This window comes from Gilbertella persicaria, assembly GCF_025201335.1.
Source record: "Gilbertella persicaria strain CBS 190.32 chromosome Unknown B0P05scaffold_61, whole genome shotgun sequence".
Classification (NCBI taxonomy): Eukaryota; Fungi; Mucoromycota; class Mucoromycetes; order Mucorales; family Choanephoraceae; genus Gilbertella; species Gilbertella persicaria.
Genome location: NW_026252022.1, coordinates 14,924 through 30,857, shown reverse-complemented (window position 1 = coordinate 30,857; position 15,934 = coordinate 14,924). Strand labels below are relative to the sequence as shown.

Sequence of the window (15,934 nt, the reverse complement as noted above, 5' to 3'; positions counted from 1 at the left end):
AGGAGCGTGTTGCCATTCTAGGCTTCAAGATGTTGGTGCGCATGCAACAGCTGCCGCCTGATACTCTCATTTTGGCTATGCTTCAGCATATCGCCTCTGCTCCTGCGGTTCCTCGCTTCCGGTGTCCCAAGTTGTTGAAGAACAACCTCGTCTGGAAGCTGGTCTGCCACTCTTCTGTCTCTCCTTCTGTCCCTCGCTTTGCCTCTTTGCAGCAGTGGATTGCTACCTCTGGTGGTGATCCCAAGTCTGCCATCAGGCATTATCGTCGAGCCTACTTGGCTGGTCTTCTGGCTAACCTGATGGTCTCGTCCTCTTGCGCGCTTGTCGTCCCTCTGGGTGTTGACCCCAACCTCCTGCTCCGATGACTATATGGGAACGTAGTCGTCTACTTCGTTGGAAGATGGGTTGGCTCCATGCTCGTCCTGTGCCTTGTCGTTGTGGTCATCCACACGCATCGCGTAACCACTTGCTCTCTTGCCTCTCTGTGGCCTCTCGTCTTGGTGTTGTTGCTGATGCTCAGCCAAATCCTCTGGATTTTGTGCTGAATCAGCTACCTCGGCTCGGCTCTCCGCCATCTCCAAATGACCAACGTCATTCTACCTCTCTCTTGCGCTGGTCCTCCTGGTGGCCAACTCTCTGCGAAATCATGCTGGAGATGGACATGATCTGTCTGCCGGATGCCGAGTTCAGTCCCTGTTCTCAGGTCACCTCTGGTCTTGTTCTCCTGGAATGGTTGCTACCAGTCCTTTTTCAGCCGGTTGCCCTCCTATTACCTCCACTCTCTACACCTATCTTGGTGTAGTTTGATTCACTTTTTATTTTTTTCTTTTCCTTTTATATTTCTTCCTGTTGGAGTTTCTTTCTCTTTTTTCAATCTTCATGATTGTTTTTTTGTATTCTTTGTTCTAGTGATAGTAATTTATTACTACTACTGCTCTTATGACTAGACATTTGCCCCATAGGGATCAGTCTTACAAGTCATGTAATAAAATAAAATCTTTTGCCTACTATCTCTACTATTGCCTGAAAAATGACATACCTTTTGAAATGAAGAAGAAAAATGTAAAAACAGATATCTGCAAGTTTGTCAAAAAAGACTGGAGAAGCTGGGCGTCGATCCAGTGCTCTCGCATGCTAAGCGAGCGCTCTACCATTTGAGCTACATCCCGTTGGTCATGCTATCAAGTTGATATTTCTTTAAGGTTTGTATCCAATAATACAGGTCAGGTGACAATAGAATATTTTCTTAGCCAATGATATTACTTGGGAAAATATTCTAGAAGGCAGTGGCGTCTGTGTTTTGATATTATAAGTCTTTGATCTTTTTTTATTTCTTTGTTATATGTTACCTGTGTTTTGATATTATAAGTCTTTGATAAGTAACTTATAATCATCAACAACACGGTATTTATATCTTTTTCTATTCTATACTAAAATATCTATTCTATCACTAATAAAGCAGGAAGTAATTATATCCTTCAACTTGATTGATTACTTCTTTTTCGACGAATGCCACGCGAGCTTGGCGTCTCCTAAAGGCAACTTCCTTAAGCGTAATAGATTCAGTCTAACCTTCTTTCTTTTCTTGTTCGATATTTGAGGTTTAAACCTTCGCTTATTTGGATTGTAACTATAAGGAAGATTGTACTCAACTTCAATTGGTTGTTTTCGCTCTATGTCGCTTTTTTCTACGACATTACCCCCTCCTGGATAGAAGTTCGGCTCTGAACTTTGAAGAGACATCGCCGTTTGGAGTAAGTGTAGATTCCATATTTGGGGCAACCGTAGGTTCATCCGTGTCAGCACCGACATCTTCGACATCGTCAATGTCCACGTCAAAATTGAATTCGGACTCGGATAATGTTGCAGGAGCATCGACAAATATATCGTCTTGGTCAGTCATTTCAATCGAGGGTGAACCATCGGAACGAGAGGCATCAAAAACCGGAACTGTATTAGGAGTATTCGTCGACATGGGTTTCTTTGAGGTATCCACTTTCTTTTCTATCGCATCGGATTCAACTGGGTCAACCAAATCATAGAACGATTCGCGTGGGATATGCTCCATGCCATGCTTGTGCTTGAGGATGGGGTCAACATCTAGTTGAAGAGTAGGATCGAAATCAGTTTGAGGTTCTTGCAATGGTTCAGTGATTATTAAATTGGGGTTGGTAGTTGGTAGAGTACCGTCCATATTGACTTTCTCAAGAGCTGCATCATTTTCCATAGTAACCGTGCTAGGAGCTTGACCAATAGATGACTCGGGATGGGGCATGTCTATTACCATATCATTGTCAATGGCTACAGGTGGAATTTCCGGGATCACAGCAGAACGCCCAATGTTTGTCATAACCTTTCTCCATTCCAGTCGAGCCGTTACTGGGTCATACCAAGGAACAGAAGAATCATGACCGTTAGCAATTTTCAATCGATCTACATGGACCAGTGACTTTAAAGGTTCTCCAGCTAGAGTTTGTAACTTATAGGTACCGAACTCAGGGAATGATTGAACCACAACATACGGACCTTTGTATTTTGGTTCCATTCCGTAACGTCCTTCATGGGTAAGCATTACCTTATCGCCAGCTTCAAAAGTAACTTTCTTGATTTTGGCGTCCCATTTATCTTTGTCCTTGTCCGCCATAGCTTTCATGCGAAATTCCGCAGCTGCGCGATGTTGGCCTAAATCGGCTAATTCTCTAGCGGTGATATCGGCTACTGTACGTTGATCATCAAAAGTTTTCTTGTCAATATACGGTACTAAGGCATCACCAGGCAATCTAGGCTCTCGTCCATACGTTAAAAAAAAGGGGCTGTATCCTGTCGTCTTGTGTACTCTTATCCTTGAGGACCAAAGTGCCGCATTCACAAAGTCATCCCATCGATGGAGAGCACCATTAACATATTTGCGCAACATGCTTTTAATCACATCGTTGAATCGTTCAACTTTTGCATTAGTTCTGGGATGATAAGCGGAGGTCAGTTTGTGGTAAGTACCCACACGTTTCAAGTATGCATTCACCAATTCACTGTTGAAGTTAGCACCTCGGTCTGTAAGTATTTCGGACGGGCAACCAAAACGCATCATGATTTCTTCGTATATGAAATCAGCTACACTTTCCTTGGTAGCAACAGGGACAGCACGAGCGATAGGCCAGTTTGTAGCGTAGTCTACAGCAACCAGCAACCAGCGGTTTCCTTTTATAGTCAGCGGTAGTTCACCGACAAAGTCTAAGTGCCAACGATCAAATGCAGTGGGCACCTTTAAGGGATGCATTACATCATGATGAATGTGTCCCGGACGACTATTTATTTGGCAAGCAGGACAGGTCTTCAACCATTCCTTAAGATCGCGTTTCAAACTTGGCCACCAGAAACGAGGTACGAATAGCTTGATCATTGTCCCAAGTCCCGCGTGACCATTTGACTCGTGATATCGAGCTACGAGATCAGCTCTGACAGAGAATGGAGCAAAAGGAACAGCTTTCACAGTTTGCTTGTCGTCAATGGTAACCTTATGAAAAACCTTGTTTTCTCGTACAATGAATTTATCTTGTCGTTCAGCTAAATATTTGCGTAGATCAGGAGACTTAACTCGATCCAGATCTAGATATAATAGCGGCCAATCATTTTGGATGGATTCCGGTGCGTCTTTCATAGTCCAAGCAGCATATAAAAATTCAGGTTCTATAGAAGTATCTGCCATTTCAGCCTCAGGACCACCGATTCGTGATAAAACATCCGCTGCATTGTTCTCCTTCCCTGGTTTATACTCAATTGTGGGTGAATACAGTTCCAATTCGTTCATCCATCTGATCAATCGGGGGCTCATTTTTTCTTGTGTTCGTAGATAGCAGTTAGGTAGGTGATCTGTAAGGATTTTATAACCACCACTACAACCGTCTAAGAAGCAGCGCCAGGTACGGAGAGCATGTAGAATGCCCATAAGTTCTCTTTCTTGTGCAGGATAATTACGCTCGGCAGAGGAGAACTTTTTAGATTCGTATGCGATTGGGTGCCAGGCAGGGGGATCATTATCATCAGGTTGTAATAAAACAGCGCCACAGCCAAAATCGGAAGCATCTGTCTCTACGCGGAATGGTTTGTTCATGTTAGGTGATTGTAGGACTGGGGCAGAAACCATTAGTGCTTTAATCTTATCAAAGCTCATTTGACATTCTTTGGTCCAAACAATGGGGCGACGCTTGGGACCAGTTCCTTTAGTCAAATCGGTCAGAGGGGATGCAATAGAAGCGAATCCAGGTATAAAACGACGGTAGTGTTGTGCCAATCCAATAAACGATCTGACCTCTTGTACGTTCGTCAATGCGGGCCAAGACTTAAGAACTTCTACCTTAGCACGACTAGGCAAAATTCCATTTGCGGTAATGTCGAAACCAACAAAGGTTAGTTCTCGTTTACCAAATTCGCATTTTTTCAGATTTGCGATTAATTGGGCTTCATGTAGTTTTTCCAAAATCAGGCGTACATGCTTTTTATGTTCCTCCAAGGACTTGCTGTATACCAGAATATCATCAAGATAAACCAAGGCAAATTTGTCCAAGTAATTTCCCAAGATCTTGTTCATTAAACTTTGAAAAGTAGGTGGTGCATTGGTGAGACCAAAAGGTAGGACCAAAAATTCGAATTGACCATATCTCGTATTAAATGCAGTTTTTGGTACGTCTTCTGGTTGGATACGCACTTGGTGGTAACCTGATTTTAAATCGAGACTGGTGAAGTAGGTGGCATCTTGCAAACGATCCAGGCACTCATCGATCCTTGGGAGAGGGTGGTTATTTCTAATGGTAACACTGTTCAGAGCCCGATAGTCAATGCACATTCGCATTTCACCATTTTTCTTTTTCACAAAGAGCACCGGCGCTCCCCAAGGCGATGCACTAGGACGGATCAGACCCAGTTTTAACAACTCCTTGACTTGTTTCTGTAATTCATCTAATTCAGCTGGACTCATTTTAAAGGGTGGTCGGCTGATAGGCTTGGCATCGCCAGTATTGATGATGTGCGTTACGTCACGTTGAGGGGCAGGCCAGGTAATTCATTTTGGAAAACCGAAGGAAATTCTTTCACCATTTTATTCCAGTATTCATCTTTTACTACGAGAGGGTTCTTGTCATTCAGTTCAGCCGACGTCAAGTACAATAGACAGCTATCAGCACCTTTGCGAATGCTCTTCTCTGCTTGTTTCTTCGAGATAAGATAGTTCAACTGAGGGCGCTTGGCTAGGTTTTTTTGGTAATCGTTTTGCGGAACCAACTTAACCTTTTCGTTCTTGTTTTTGCTTTGAATAATCCAAGTGTCTGTGGTCCAGTCTGGTCGTGGGTCAACTTCCTTCAACCATGTTCTCCCTAGGATCACGTCGAATTTAGTTGGAAATACGTAGGCTACTACCCTAGTCTTGAAACCACTTAAGTCCAGCAGTACTTCCACTTTTTCTTTAATTTCAGTCGTTTCGCCACCAGCTGTTTCTACTTGACGATCGTAAACTGGAACAGAAGAAATGGCATGCTTTGCAACGGTTGGAGACACGTAGTTTTCACTTGCACCACTGTCAATCAATATATCCAAATTGATATCATCAACGGATCCTCGATACAAGGGCAATTTTGTAGCCACAATATTCAATTCAGATAAGTACTGAAATTCTTCTTTGAGATTTTCGCTTGGGTGGATAATTGGTACTAATTCTGTAACAGCGTCTACACCAGGTTCGCTTATTTCTTCAGTATTCTTATTATCGTTGCAACCGTTGTTGAGAGTAACAGAAGAGTAAGAGGTTAAATAATCAACTTTATTATCTGTTTTGTCGGAACAGGTACAACAAATTGGGTTCATATGGCTATCTGTAGTAGGAAGATTTTTAACATCTTCACCTAGTTGAACTTCCTTTTCCTCAACTAGGTTTAGCGAAAATCCTTCGAACCTGCATTACCATCCTTTTGTAGCTTGCGAAAGCGATCTTGTTCCATACGACGAATCTCTTCATTACGTATCTTGCAGTATCGGCGGATATGACCCATCTTGCCACAATAATGACAACGAATATTACTACGAGAAGAGGAGGCCATCAAGCTTAGATCCATAGGTTCCCCAGCGTAAGGGCCCTTGGGCGTAGGAGAACGGTTATAGCTGAAGTTTACCATATTGCGTCGATAGAAAGTCGGGTTTTCATGAGTTGCGCTATCATGAGCAATGGCCACACGAATTGCTTCTCTCAAGGTAAGGGCCTGGGCTTGGCGTACCTGCGAGCGAGTGTCACGGTTGGCTAGTCCACGCATGAACTTGTCGCATGACTCATCTTCCGTGATTCCTGGGATAGCAGCGATAATATCCATGAAGCCATTTACATAGTCGTTTAAGGGACCCATCTGGCGGTAAGCTGCCAGCTTGTCACGAGCAAGTCGCACCGAGTCGTCAGGACGAAAAAATTCTATCAGTTCTCTCTTGAGGGTCAACCAGTCTTCTGGTTCGTCTTCGGCCGATTCTAAGGTACGGTACCAGGTATCGGCACGTCCACGCAGTAGGGTGACAGCGTATCTTTTTTTTTGTAGAGAGTTCCATCCTTGGAAATCAGTATATCGTTCAAAAGTACGAATCCAAGAATCAATGACCATGGCGTCACGATTACCATCATAGGTTGGGGGCTCTGTAGTACGAGGTACTCGATTACCATTGTTGAGGTTCAATGCCTTTGTAAATTCTTGGATTAGCGAAGTAAGAGCAGCGTTGTCAGTTATATCAGAAGTGTTTGTTTCAGACATTTTTCTTGATTAATTTTTCAGCAGTCAGTTAATCAGATAATTCAGCACACAGGCAGTATAGTTCAGCACACAGGCACACAGTTAATTCAGCAGTCAGGAACGGAACGTCTGATGCTACCAATTATCAAGTTGATATTTCTTTAAGGTTTGTATCCAATAATACAGGTCAGGTGACAATAGAATATTTTCTTAGCCAATGATATTACTTGGGAAAATATTCTAGAAGGCAGTGGCGTCTGTGTTTTGATATTATAAGTCTTTGATCTTTTTTTATTTCTTTGTTATATGTTACCTGTGTTTTGATATTATAAGTCTTTGATAAGTAACTTATAATCATCAACAACACGGTATTTATATCTTTTTCTATTCTATACTAAAATATCTATTCTATCACTAATAAAGCAGGAAGTAATTATATCCTTCAACTTGATTGATTACTTCTTTTTCGACGAATGCCACGCGAGCTTGGCGTCTCCTAAAGGCAACTTCCTTAAGCGTAATAGATTCAGTCTAACCTTCTTTCTTTTCTTGTTCGATATTTGAGGTTTAAACCTTCGCTTATTTGGATTGTAACTATAAGGAAGATTGTACTCAACTTCAATTGGTTGTTTTCGCTCTATGTCGCTTTTTTCTACGACAATGCCTTTGGAATCATGCAAATCTACAATACTCTTTCTGTCTCTGCTTCTTTTCTCTCTTACTTTTTTCCTGTTGTCTGCTTTCTGTCAGGTTTTTTTCACTCTCTCTCCTTTTTCTCTTTTTTTGAAAACTGTTCATACAATTTGGCATTATGCTCCATAGAGTAGCCCATATAATTGTTTATTAATAAAAATATAATCTTTAACCTGAGCTACATCCCCACCTTTCCTTTCTTTCGCTTTTTGATTACTTTTTTTGGTTTTGACCAATCAAATTCGATCATTCTGTCAAAAAATCTAACGCTGCATCCTATCCATCCGTTAGTGCATCCATCCGAAAAAGCATCCATCCGTCAAAAATGGCAACTCACCTGGACATCCAGCAGTTGCATCAACTTGTGCTGACCTAGCACAACAGGTACAACACACGAAACTGTTTTTTCAGAACTCATAGCTCTGAAAGAAAAGGTTTCCATCCTTGAGAAGGAAAAATTTTTTGGAGTCAGAAAACACAAGCTCCTTTCTCGTGTCCGGACTCTCGAGTCAATTTTCAAGTCCGAAGGCGGCATTCAGGTCTCTTCTCTCTCTCCCCTACTCCCACTGCCACACACCCAGGCAGTGGTGATTCATCTATCCATGCTTCCTCTTGGGCAGCCAAGGCTGCTAAGCCTGCCTCTCTCCCTGCCCGTCCTGCCCGCGTTTCGCAGAAGAAACGAGTTGCTGCTGCCCGTGCCTTTGTGAGCCCTGCTGCCAAAGGTCCTCAGGGCTTTACATATGTGTACCTTGGTCGCTCTCGCAAGATCAATAGATCTGAAGTCCGCTCTCGTCTCCGTCGTTCTGGTGTGGATACTGGACGTATCCTTGACATCTCTTTTCCTGCTTCTGGTGTGCTTGGCCTCCTGATGCATGTACAGTATGTGGAGCAATTCACTGCTACCATGCAAAAGGTAGGTGCTGAATTGGTCGGTGGCTTCGATCCTTTGGATCCTAAGCACCTTGCTGATCCCAAGTTCGCTGCTTTGTCTGAAGCAAACAGAGCAAGCGAAATGGCCTCACTGGTGAACAGCCGCGCTGTGGATACCCTCTCTTTCTTGCGTCCTCTTCTTGTTGGCCCTGTTGGTCGATCCTTCGTTGAGTTGGGTTGGATTGACGATGCTGACCTCTCTTTGGCTCTTGCTTCTGCTCGTTCTCGTTTGGAAAAGGAAAATCCAAAGCAAGCTGCTTTTGTTTTCCGAAACAAAACGGCTGTGAGGATTCTGCCACTGATTCCGAAATGGAATTTTAATGAGTATGGATCCAACCATACTCCCGCCCACCCATCACGCTCCTTCTATATTAGCATCTGGAATGCGAATGGCCTAAAAACCACGACCATCCACGATGTTATATCACATGTCTTGACCACCAGTATCCTATTTATTACCGAAACTTGGCTCACAGCCGGCTATCTTCCTATAGATTGGTCGCAATACCATCTATATGGATCAAAGGTAGTTGGTGCAAACAACCGTGGTTCTGGTGGTGTCTCTGCTCTTGTCTCTCCTTCCTGTCCTTTTCCTGTCACCCAGTTGCCGTCTTTCAATGCATATACTCTCTCACTCAAAATGGGAGCAGTCAATGTGCATTGTTCGTACTTTCCACCCAGTCTCTCTAATGAGCTGGTGCTATCCGCCTCTCCTCTATTCCTCTCAACTCTGACTCTATCCTCTGTGGTGACTTTAATGCTCGCTTTGGTGATTTCACTGGTGATTCCGCTACCAACTCGCGTGGTCTTGCTATGCGTGCATGGCTTGAACAACGAGACCTGGCTGTGCTGAATACTACTCTTTGTCGTGGTGTGCCCACCTTTACAACGTTTCGACGTGGTATGGAAATGAGTAGTATCATCGATTTGTTCATTACAAATATTTCCTCGTGGAATATGCGTGGTGCTCAAGTCGCAGTAGAATCTGATCTCTCCCTTGGGTCTGATCACCGGTTGATGACTTTGTCATTCGACTATGATTCTACTTTGGGATCTGGGGCTCATGCTGGCTCTGACGGTCTTGCTCCACGACGCCTTTGGAACCTATCTCGCTTGCGGGAAAAGGAACCTTTGGCACTGTTCCAAAGCAAGTTTCGCTCGCTTGTAGTTCCTCTGGAATCTACTCTGAGTCAGCTGGTCTCTGCGCCACCGCTTGAACGCCCTGATATTGACGAGTTGAATGCTACTCTTAATGGGTGCTTCTACGAGGCTTTGGATGGGTCGGTTGGTGCAAGACAACATCGGTCTGGAAAATGGTGGAAGAAGTACTGGACTCCTGATATCGAATCAGCAGCTCGAGAACGCGATCGCTGTTATAGTAGGTGGCGTCATGCCTCTGGTGTTGACAAAGCTTACTGGTGGTCGTTGCATCATGATGCACATCGTCACTTTCGTCGTCTTGTTGCTAAAGCTAAGCGTCTCTCTTGGAAGAACTTCTGTGCTCAGTTGGAACAAGACTTTTCTAAAGCCACTGGCACCCTCTCTCGTATGAAAAGAAGACGTGATTGTTCCGGTACTTATGCTCACAAAGATGGTCCTAAAGCTTCAGTAGATGCTATGGCTACTCACTTGACTTCGGTCTATGCTGGCTCTCTGTTGCCTCCGTCAGAATCTCGTCCACCCCCACCACTTTCCTGTGATAGTTTGGTTCCTTTTGTCTTGCCATCCAATTTGGATATGTTCTCAGCAGACACGATCATGGATCACATCAAGCGTTTACCTCTTCGGAAGGCACCTGGAAGCGATCACCTGAAAGCAGAAATGCTGAAGGCCGTGACCAAGGACCTTGCCCCGCTTTTGTCTCTCCTGTTCTCCCTGTGTTATCAATGGGCTTATACTCCTTCTCTCTGGCGTCTTGCTAATGTATACCCGATACACAAAAAAGGTGATCCCTCTGATCCGTCCAACTATCGACCGATTTCGTTGACATCAGTCATGCGTAAGCTCTTTGAGTTTACAATAGCTGATTGTCTTCATGAACACTCGCCTACACTGGACATTGCGCAAGGTGGTTTCCGTCCTCAACGTAGTCCTCTGGATCAAGCTCTATGCTTGCATGACTTGATGCATGATTACTTTCTAACCAACCGTCGCCGTCCTGTTGTTGCTTTTCTTGACATCAAGGCTGCTTATGATACTGTCGACAGACGTGTCATCTGGGATGTACTGGCTCGCTCCTCTCTACCTCGGCCTGTGCTTGCTTTACTAGTCAACTTGTTTGACGACGTACAAGTATCTGTGCTGATAGCCAACCACTCTTCTACTCCCTTTCAGCCTGTCACGGGTGTTCTGCAAGGTTCTGTTCTCTCTCCGCACTTGTACTCTTTGTACATTAACTCTCTTCCTTCTCTCCTTCGTTCTGCTGCTACGGCTGGTACTACTTTGGTATGTCCTCCTGGTATGTCTGATGCAATTCCTCTGAATTGTCTTCTTTTTGCGGATGATGTTGCGATCTTCGGCTCTCGTAGTCAAGTCCAGCATATGTTGAACCTTGCTGCTGAGCATTCTTGCTCCCTTGGATATCGTTGGAGTCCGGCCAAGTGTGCAGTTCTAAACTCACCTTGTGATGGCCCTCGATTGACATTGTATGGCGAATCTCTGCCCCTCGTGGACGAGTTCATCTATCTTGGTGTACCTTTTCGAGAAAAAGGCATCCATGGACCTGGCATCATCTCTTTGAGATCTGCTAAGGCCATCAAGACCATGGCTCTGCTAACCTCTGTCGGTGTTCACCGCAATGGTTTCTCCCTTCTTTTGTCCTCTCGGCTGTATGCCTGCTTTATTGTCCCAAGATAGAGTATGGTTTGGCTATATCCCGTCTTGCTTCGGCAGACATGACACACCTAGATGATTTGCAGAATCGCCTGGTCCGTATGTTTGTTGGTGGCTCTTGGTTTCAAGTTGCAAAACACCTCACCTGTCTTCCTGCCATGAATCATAGGTACAACATCCTTGTCACCAAATTCGCTTTGCGTGTACAATACCTCCCTGATGACTGCTTGATAGTGCTTTTGCGTGATCAACTACGGTACCCTCGCCTGGTCAAGCTTCTTCAACAGAATGTCTTGTACCGTTCACTACCGGACCCACAGCCTGTCTCTAATGCTGAACTTCGTACTCACTTTAGACGACAATGGCAGAGCCAATTTGACCGCCAGATGGTGCGACATGCGGCTCGTGGTCGTTCCGTCCTTCTCCGTGCTTGTCGTCCTTGTACGTCTAAGCCGGATCCAATCTTATACCTGCCCATGCTTCGTACTTCTCGTAGTCGCTTGGTGCGTTGGCGTCTTGGTCGCTTTGCGAATATGCGTGAAGAATGTCCTTGTCTCTCTGGTGCTTTTGTCTCCCGTGAACACTTTTTGTCATGTCAGGCGCTTGACCCAGCATTATGGGATGCACTACCTATTGCTCCTGCTGGTGTTCATCGTCTTGATTATGTTTTGAATCAACTGCCAACTAAGGCTTCCTCTGGTCCTCCTCCTTTTTGGTCTGCTTTGCTTCAGTTACTCTATGCAATTGATGTACTTGTGCATCCTCTTGCAGATATCCGTCCTGATCAAGATCCTGGTGATCGTTGGCTCCCTCCTCTGGTCTCGTCATAGACGAACTATTTTTGTCATGCCTTTCCTCTGCGCTGCCACGGTGGTAAGTGATTATCAAAGTTCCCAACCGTTGGTCATGCCTTTGGAATCATGCATCAATACAATACTCTTTCTGTCTCTGTTTCTTTTCTCTTTTACTTTTTTTCCTGTTGTCTGTTTTCTGTCAGGTTTTTTCGCTCTCTCTCCTTTTCTCTTTTTTTTTTGAGAACTGCTCATACAATTCGGCATTATGCTCCATAGAGTAGCCCATATAATTGTTTATCAATAAAAATATAGTCTTTAACCTGAGCTACATCCCCAATTTTTTTTGTAAACTTTGCATCTTGCTACGGATGTTTATAGCTGTAGTAGTATCACGTGACCAAGAAATACTGCTTCAGGCTTGTTCTTAGACTCTTGAGTCTAAAGAAGTGTGCCCAAAAAGGAAATTATTTAAACTAAGTAGTTTTTGTCACTAATAAAAATGAATGCTCTTTATTCTTTAGATTATGTGGGTTATTTATATGCTTTCTAGTTACTCGTACTAATACGTGGTTAGTAATTGGAGACATGAAGTATAGAATAATATACTAAATATAATTGCTAATAATTGACTAATATCAATGTTTTGCTAAGTATCCTTTTTTGTTCTTTGCTTCGTTTTATGTTAGGTGAGAACCTTCTTGTTTTCTTTGCGTTTGATGTTTGGGTTGTGAAATGAAAATAGAATAGAATAAAAAGAAAGCAAAGAAATACAGTGAGACTGTTCAGTACTTCTTTAGATGGATATCTAGCTCTATATTAAATTTATATGATTTTTAATATAATGCATAAATGAAATGTTGCTTTTTCATGCATTATGGAACAGTTGCCTTCTTGATAATGATATTATCTCATAATAATCATTTTTATTTATAGTGAAAACTATTAAAACATCAAATTTGTGGATACACAAAGAAAAAAATAGATATATATTAAAAATAAAGATAATATGATAATTATATATATCCGTCTTATTACAAAATAAATTGATTCTTGTCTAAAATATACCTTTTCCAGGTTGTCTTTTATACTACCTGATTTGTTGACTAATTATGTTTACTGATTATTGATTACTTGACACCTTGACAGCTTGTGTCTGGGAATTGACTATGTAAGTTCTCCTTCAATTCTCCTTGTTACCTAAAAGGTACAATTATGGTTTCCTTATTTGTAAATGTCCATATTATCCCAGTTACCGTTATTTACTGTCATTATACAATGCTCACTTTATATTTATAATGTATGGTGCTATAAGTGATTATCCATTAATAAGATGAAAGACTATTTATTATATTTTGTATTGAAAGTGCTTAGATTACCACATTGCGTTTGCTTCTTTTCGGAATTTCATTTCTAGTTCTAGCGGTAGTTCTTGCATGAGTTGTGTATTACTGGCAATATGCTTCTTAACCAGATTCGGCTCAACATTTTGACGTATGTTTATTTTGGTTGTGTCGCTTTTTGGTACTCTATTTTTTTTAGTTTTCTCAAGAGCCTGCTATTCAAGATAGGTAATTGTGTATATGTTCTATTGGTTGGTTTTTCTGACTGTCGTCTGTTATTTGTTTGGTCGGTATCGCTTAAGAATTGGTCGAGTTACGGTTACTACAAATTTGGACCAATGTTAGCTCAAGATCTTTGGGCGAATCATATTGCTTGTTGTGTTTGGTAAGCTTTCGAGGAGTTTTGGCGCAAGGTGTCTGTATCGATGTTGAGTGAATTTGCTCTTCTGCTCTATTGTGTTTTTCTTTATTCATTTCATATTTTGCTTTATATTCAAATTGGTATACTATACAATTGTAACATATGTGTTAGTTCCATTTCGCCTTCTTTGTTCGACACTTATTTTCTTGTTTTGATAAGTTAAAAGGGAAGTGAGTTACTTTAATAAACCACTACGGCGGATTAGTTGTTTGACTTTACTAATATTGTTTGCAAAACAAACAAGAAAAAGTAACTTTTTTGCCAATGTTGTTCGAAATGTCAACAACTTTTATTTTATTTTTCTAAAAAGCAAGTCATATCATTCAGAAGTATTAATTTTCTTGTTTGTGGAGAACAAAGTTGTTCGTTTTGTCAACAGTAAAAGTTATGAGGCGACAAGTACTGCGACAATAATAGTAGCTTTATGAGCAAGAAGAATTCTTTATTTTTTTTTACAAGTACAATAATACTAATAATGTTTCTTATTAAAGACAAAAAAAACAAAAGGTTTGCATAATGCAATACGTTGATGCACTCCTAAGAGTTTGACATGAGACTCATCTAAAAAGAGTATATTGAGTTATGTTGAATATTTAGTAATTGCTTAGGTTTTTTTAACAAAAAATAACTTTTTGGTTTTTCTTGCAATTGTCTTTCTGTCTTACAAATATGAACCAAACGACTATTTACAAAATCAATCAAATGCAAGAGCAAGTTTCCCAACTCGAACAAAAAATCGAATCACAGACTCAAATACTTAAGGGATTGATGCATTTACTAGCACCCTCTTTTGCTCAAAGTGATAGTAATGAGATCAACAGTGAAGTTCTTGAAGCAGCTCAACAAGGTAAAAGAACAAGCTATTTCTCTAAAATATGTATTAACTTTTATTTTTTTTTGGAAAATGTAGCAAGAGAAGGCGGTATTGCCAACTCTCTTAATCCAGGCTTGATGGGCTTTTGGGACATTCCTAGAGTACTTGAGGAAGCAACAAAAGCATTCGGCTCTCATGGATAACATAGATATGTTACGCCACGGTTGCGTTTGCTTGCCCTGATCAACTTATTCAAGAAAGAGAGAAATATGACTGATCTCTTAATTGATGATAAAGTGAATGAGAATGACTACGGGATCCTCAGAACAATCGCAAAAAATACCCACGATGAAATGGAGTTAGAGCTGCTGAAAGCTTTGAAGAAGAATGACAAGGCAGCTGTGTTGCCTTTATGGTCTGAAATGTCTTCTGCTCTAATCGCAAAATACACATTTAAGCTTGAAAGCAATGCAGCTACTCATGGCTTTCATCTTCAAAGATTTCAGCATTCATGGGCAGCCGGTCTATTGCTCTTCGAAACACACAAGCACAGAAGTAATAGAGCAAGAAATAAGGCTTCTGTTGTTGAAAGAGAGAATAACTCTAGGATCAGGTATAATAAACGCAAAACATGCATCCAATGAAATTTTAAAATGCCTAAGATGAATCAAAACTATACAGTGAAAACCAAGTTAGTGTTGAGTCTCTTCAAAGTGAGGTGCCTTCTTTGGAGTACGCAAACCTATATTGTGGTGATGAATTTGAGGATTCTGAAGATGACATCTCTTCGGAATGAAAAACAACTGTTGTCCTTGTTCTCCTTCTCTACCTCTTTCCTCTTCTCAACGTAAGAAAAGGGGCAAACGCAATGAAGACAAAAGCCAACCAGCTAAGTCTAAGCGTATAAGAAGAAGTAACATAAAATAGTCATGACCTTAAATAATAAAACAATTTTTTTTCCATCACCTTCTCTTAAAACGTTTGTATTATAGATAAAGTCCACAGCTCCTGAATTCAACCTACATCCAGAAGCTTAAACTCTCTAAAACCTTATGATTGCATAACATCGACTCATGGGCTTACTCATCTTAAGAAGTAGACAATACTTCCAGCGCTTTTTTAACAATCTGAAGAATTGCTGCGCTTCTCTTTGATTGGTATGGAAGAACGCATTTTCCGCAGTAGTTTCTTTTTCTCTAACATAACCATAGACAAAAATCGATATACTATTGGGCCTTTATATAGATAAAAAAACAAAAGTCGAAACCAGAGTTAGAGTGTAAGTAAACATGTAAGAGCTACTTGTTTCTTTTTGTTCCAAGTTTTGACATGAAATGTCACATCGCCTG

The 15,934-nt window shown here is 41.7% G+C and overlaps 1 protein-coding gene and 1 non-coding gene across 2 annotated transcripts; one reads left to right on the top strand and one right to left on the bottom strand.

Annotated features, from left to right (window-relative positions):
- Positions 1 to 1,098: 1,098 nt before the first annotated feature.
- B0P05DRAFT_t110 lies at positions 1,099 to 1,169 on the bottom strand. Its single transcript has one exon. It is a non-coding gene; the product is annotated as a tRNA-Ala (tRNA).
- Positions 1,170 to 14,440: 13,271 nt separating this feature from the next.
- B0P05DRAFT_641377 (uncharacterized protein) lies at positions 14,441 to 15,231 on the top strand (the record flags this gene model as incomplete). Its single annotated transcript, XM_051583770.1, has 2 exons — positions 14,441 to 14,618; positions 14,682 to 15,231. The coding sequence occupies exon 2, from the start codon at positions 14,855 to 14,857 to the stop codon at positions 15,227 to 15,229; it is 375 nt and encodes a 124-aa protein (XP_051430220.1). The 5' UTR covers positions 14,441 to 14,618; positions 14,682 to 14,854.
- Between the last annotated feature and the right edge of the window lie 703 nt (positions 15,232 to 15,934).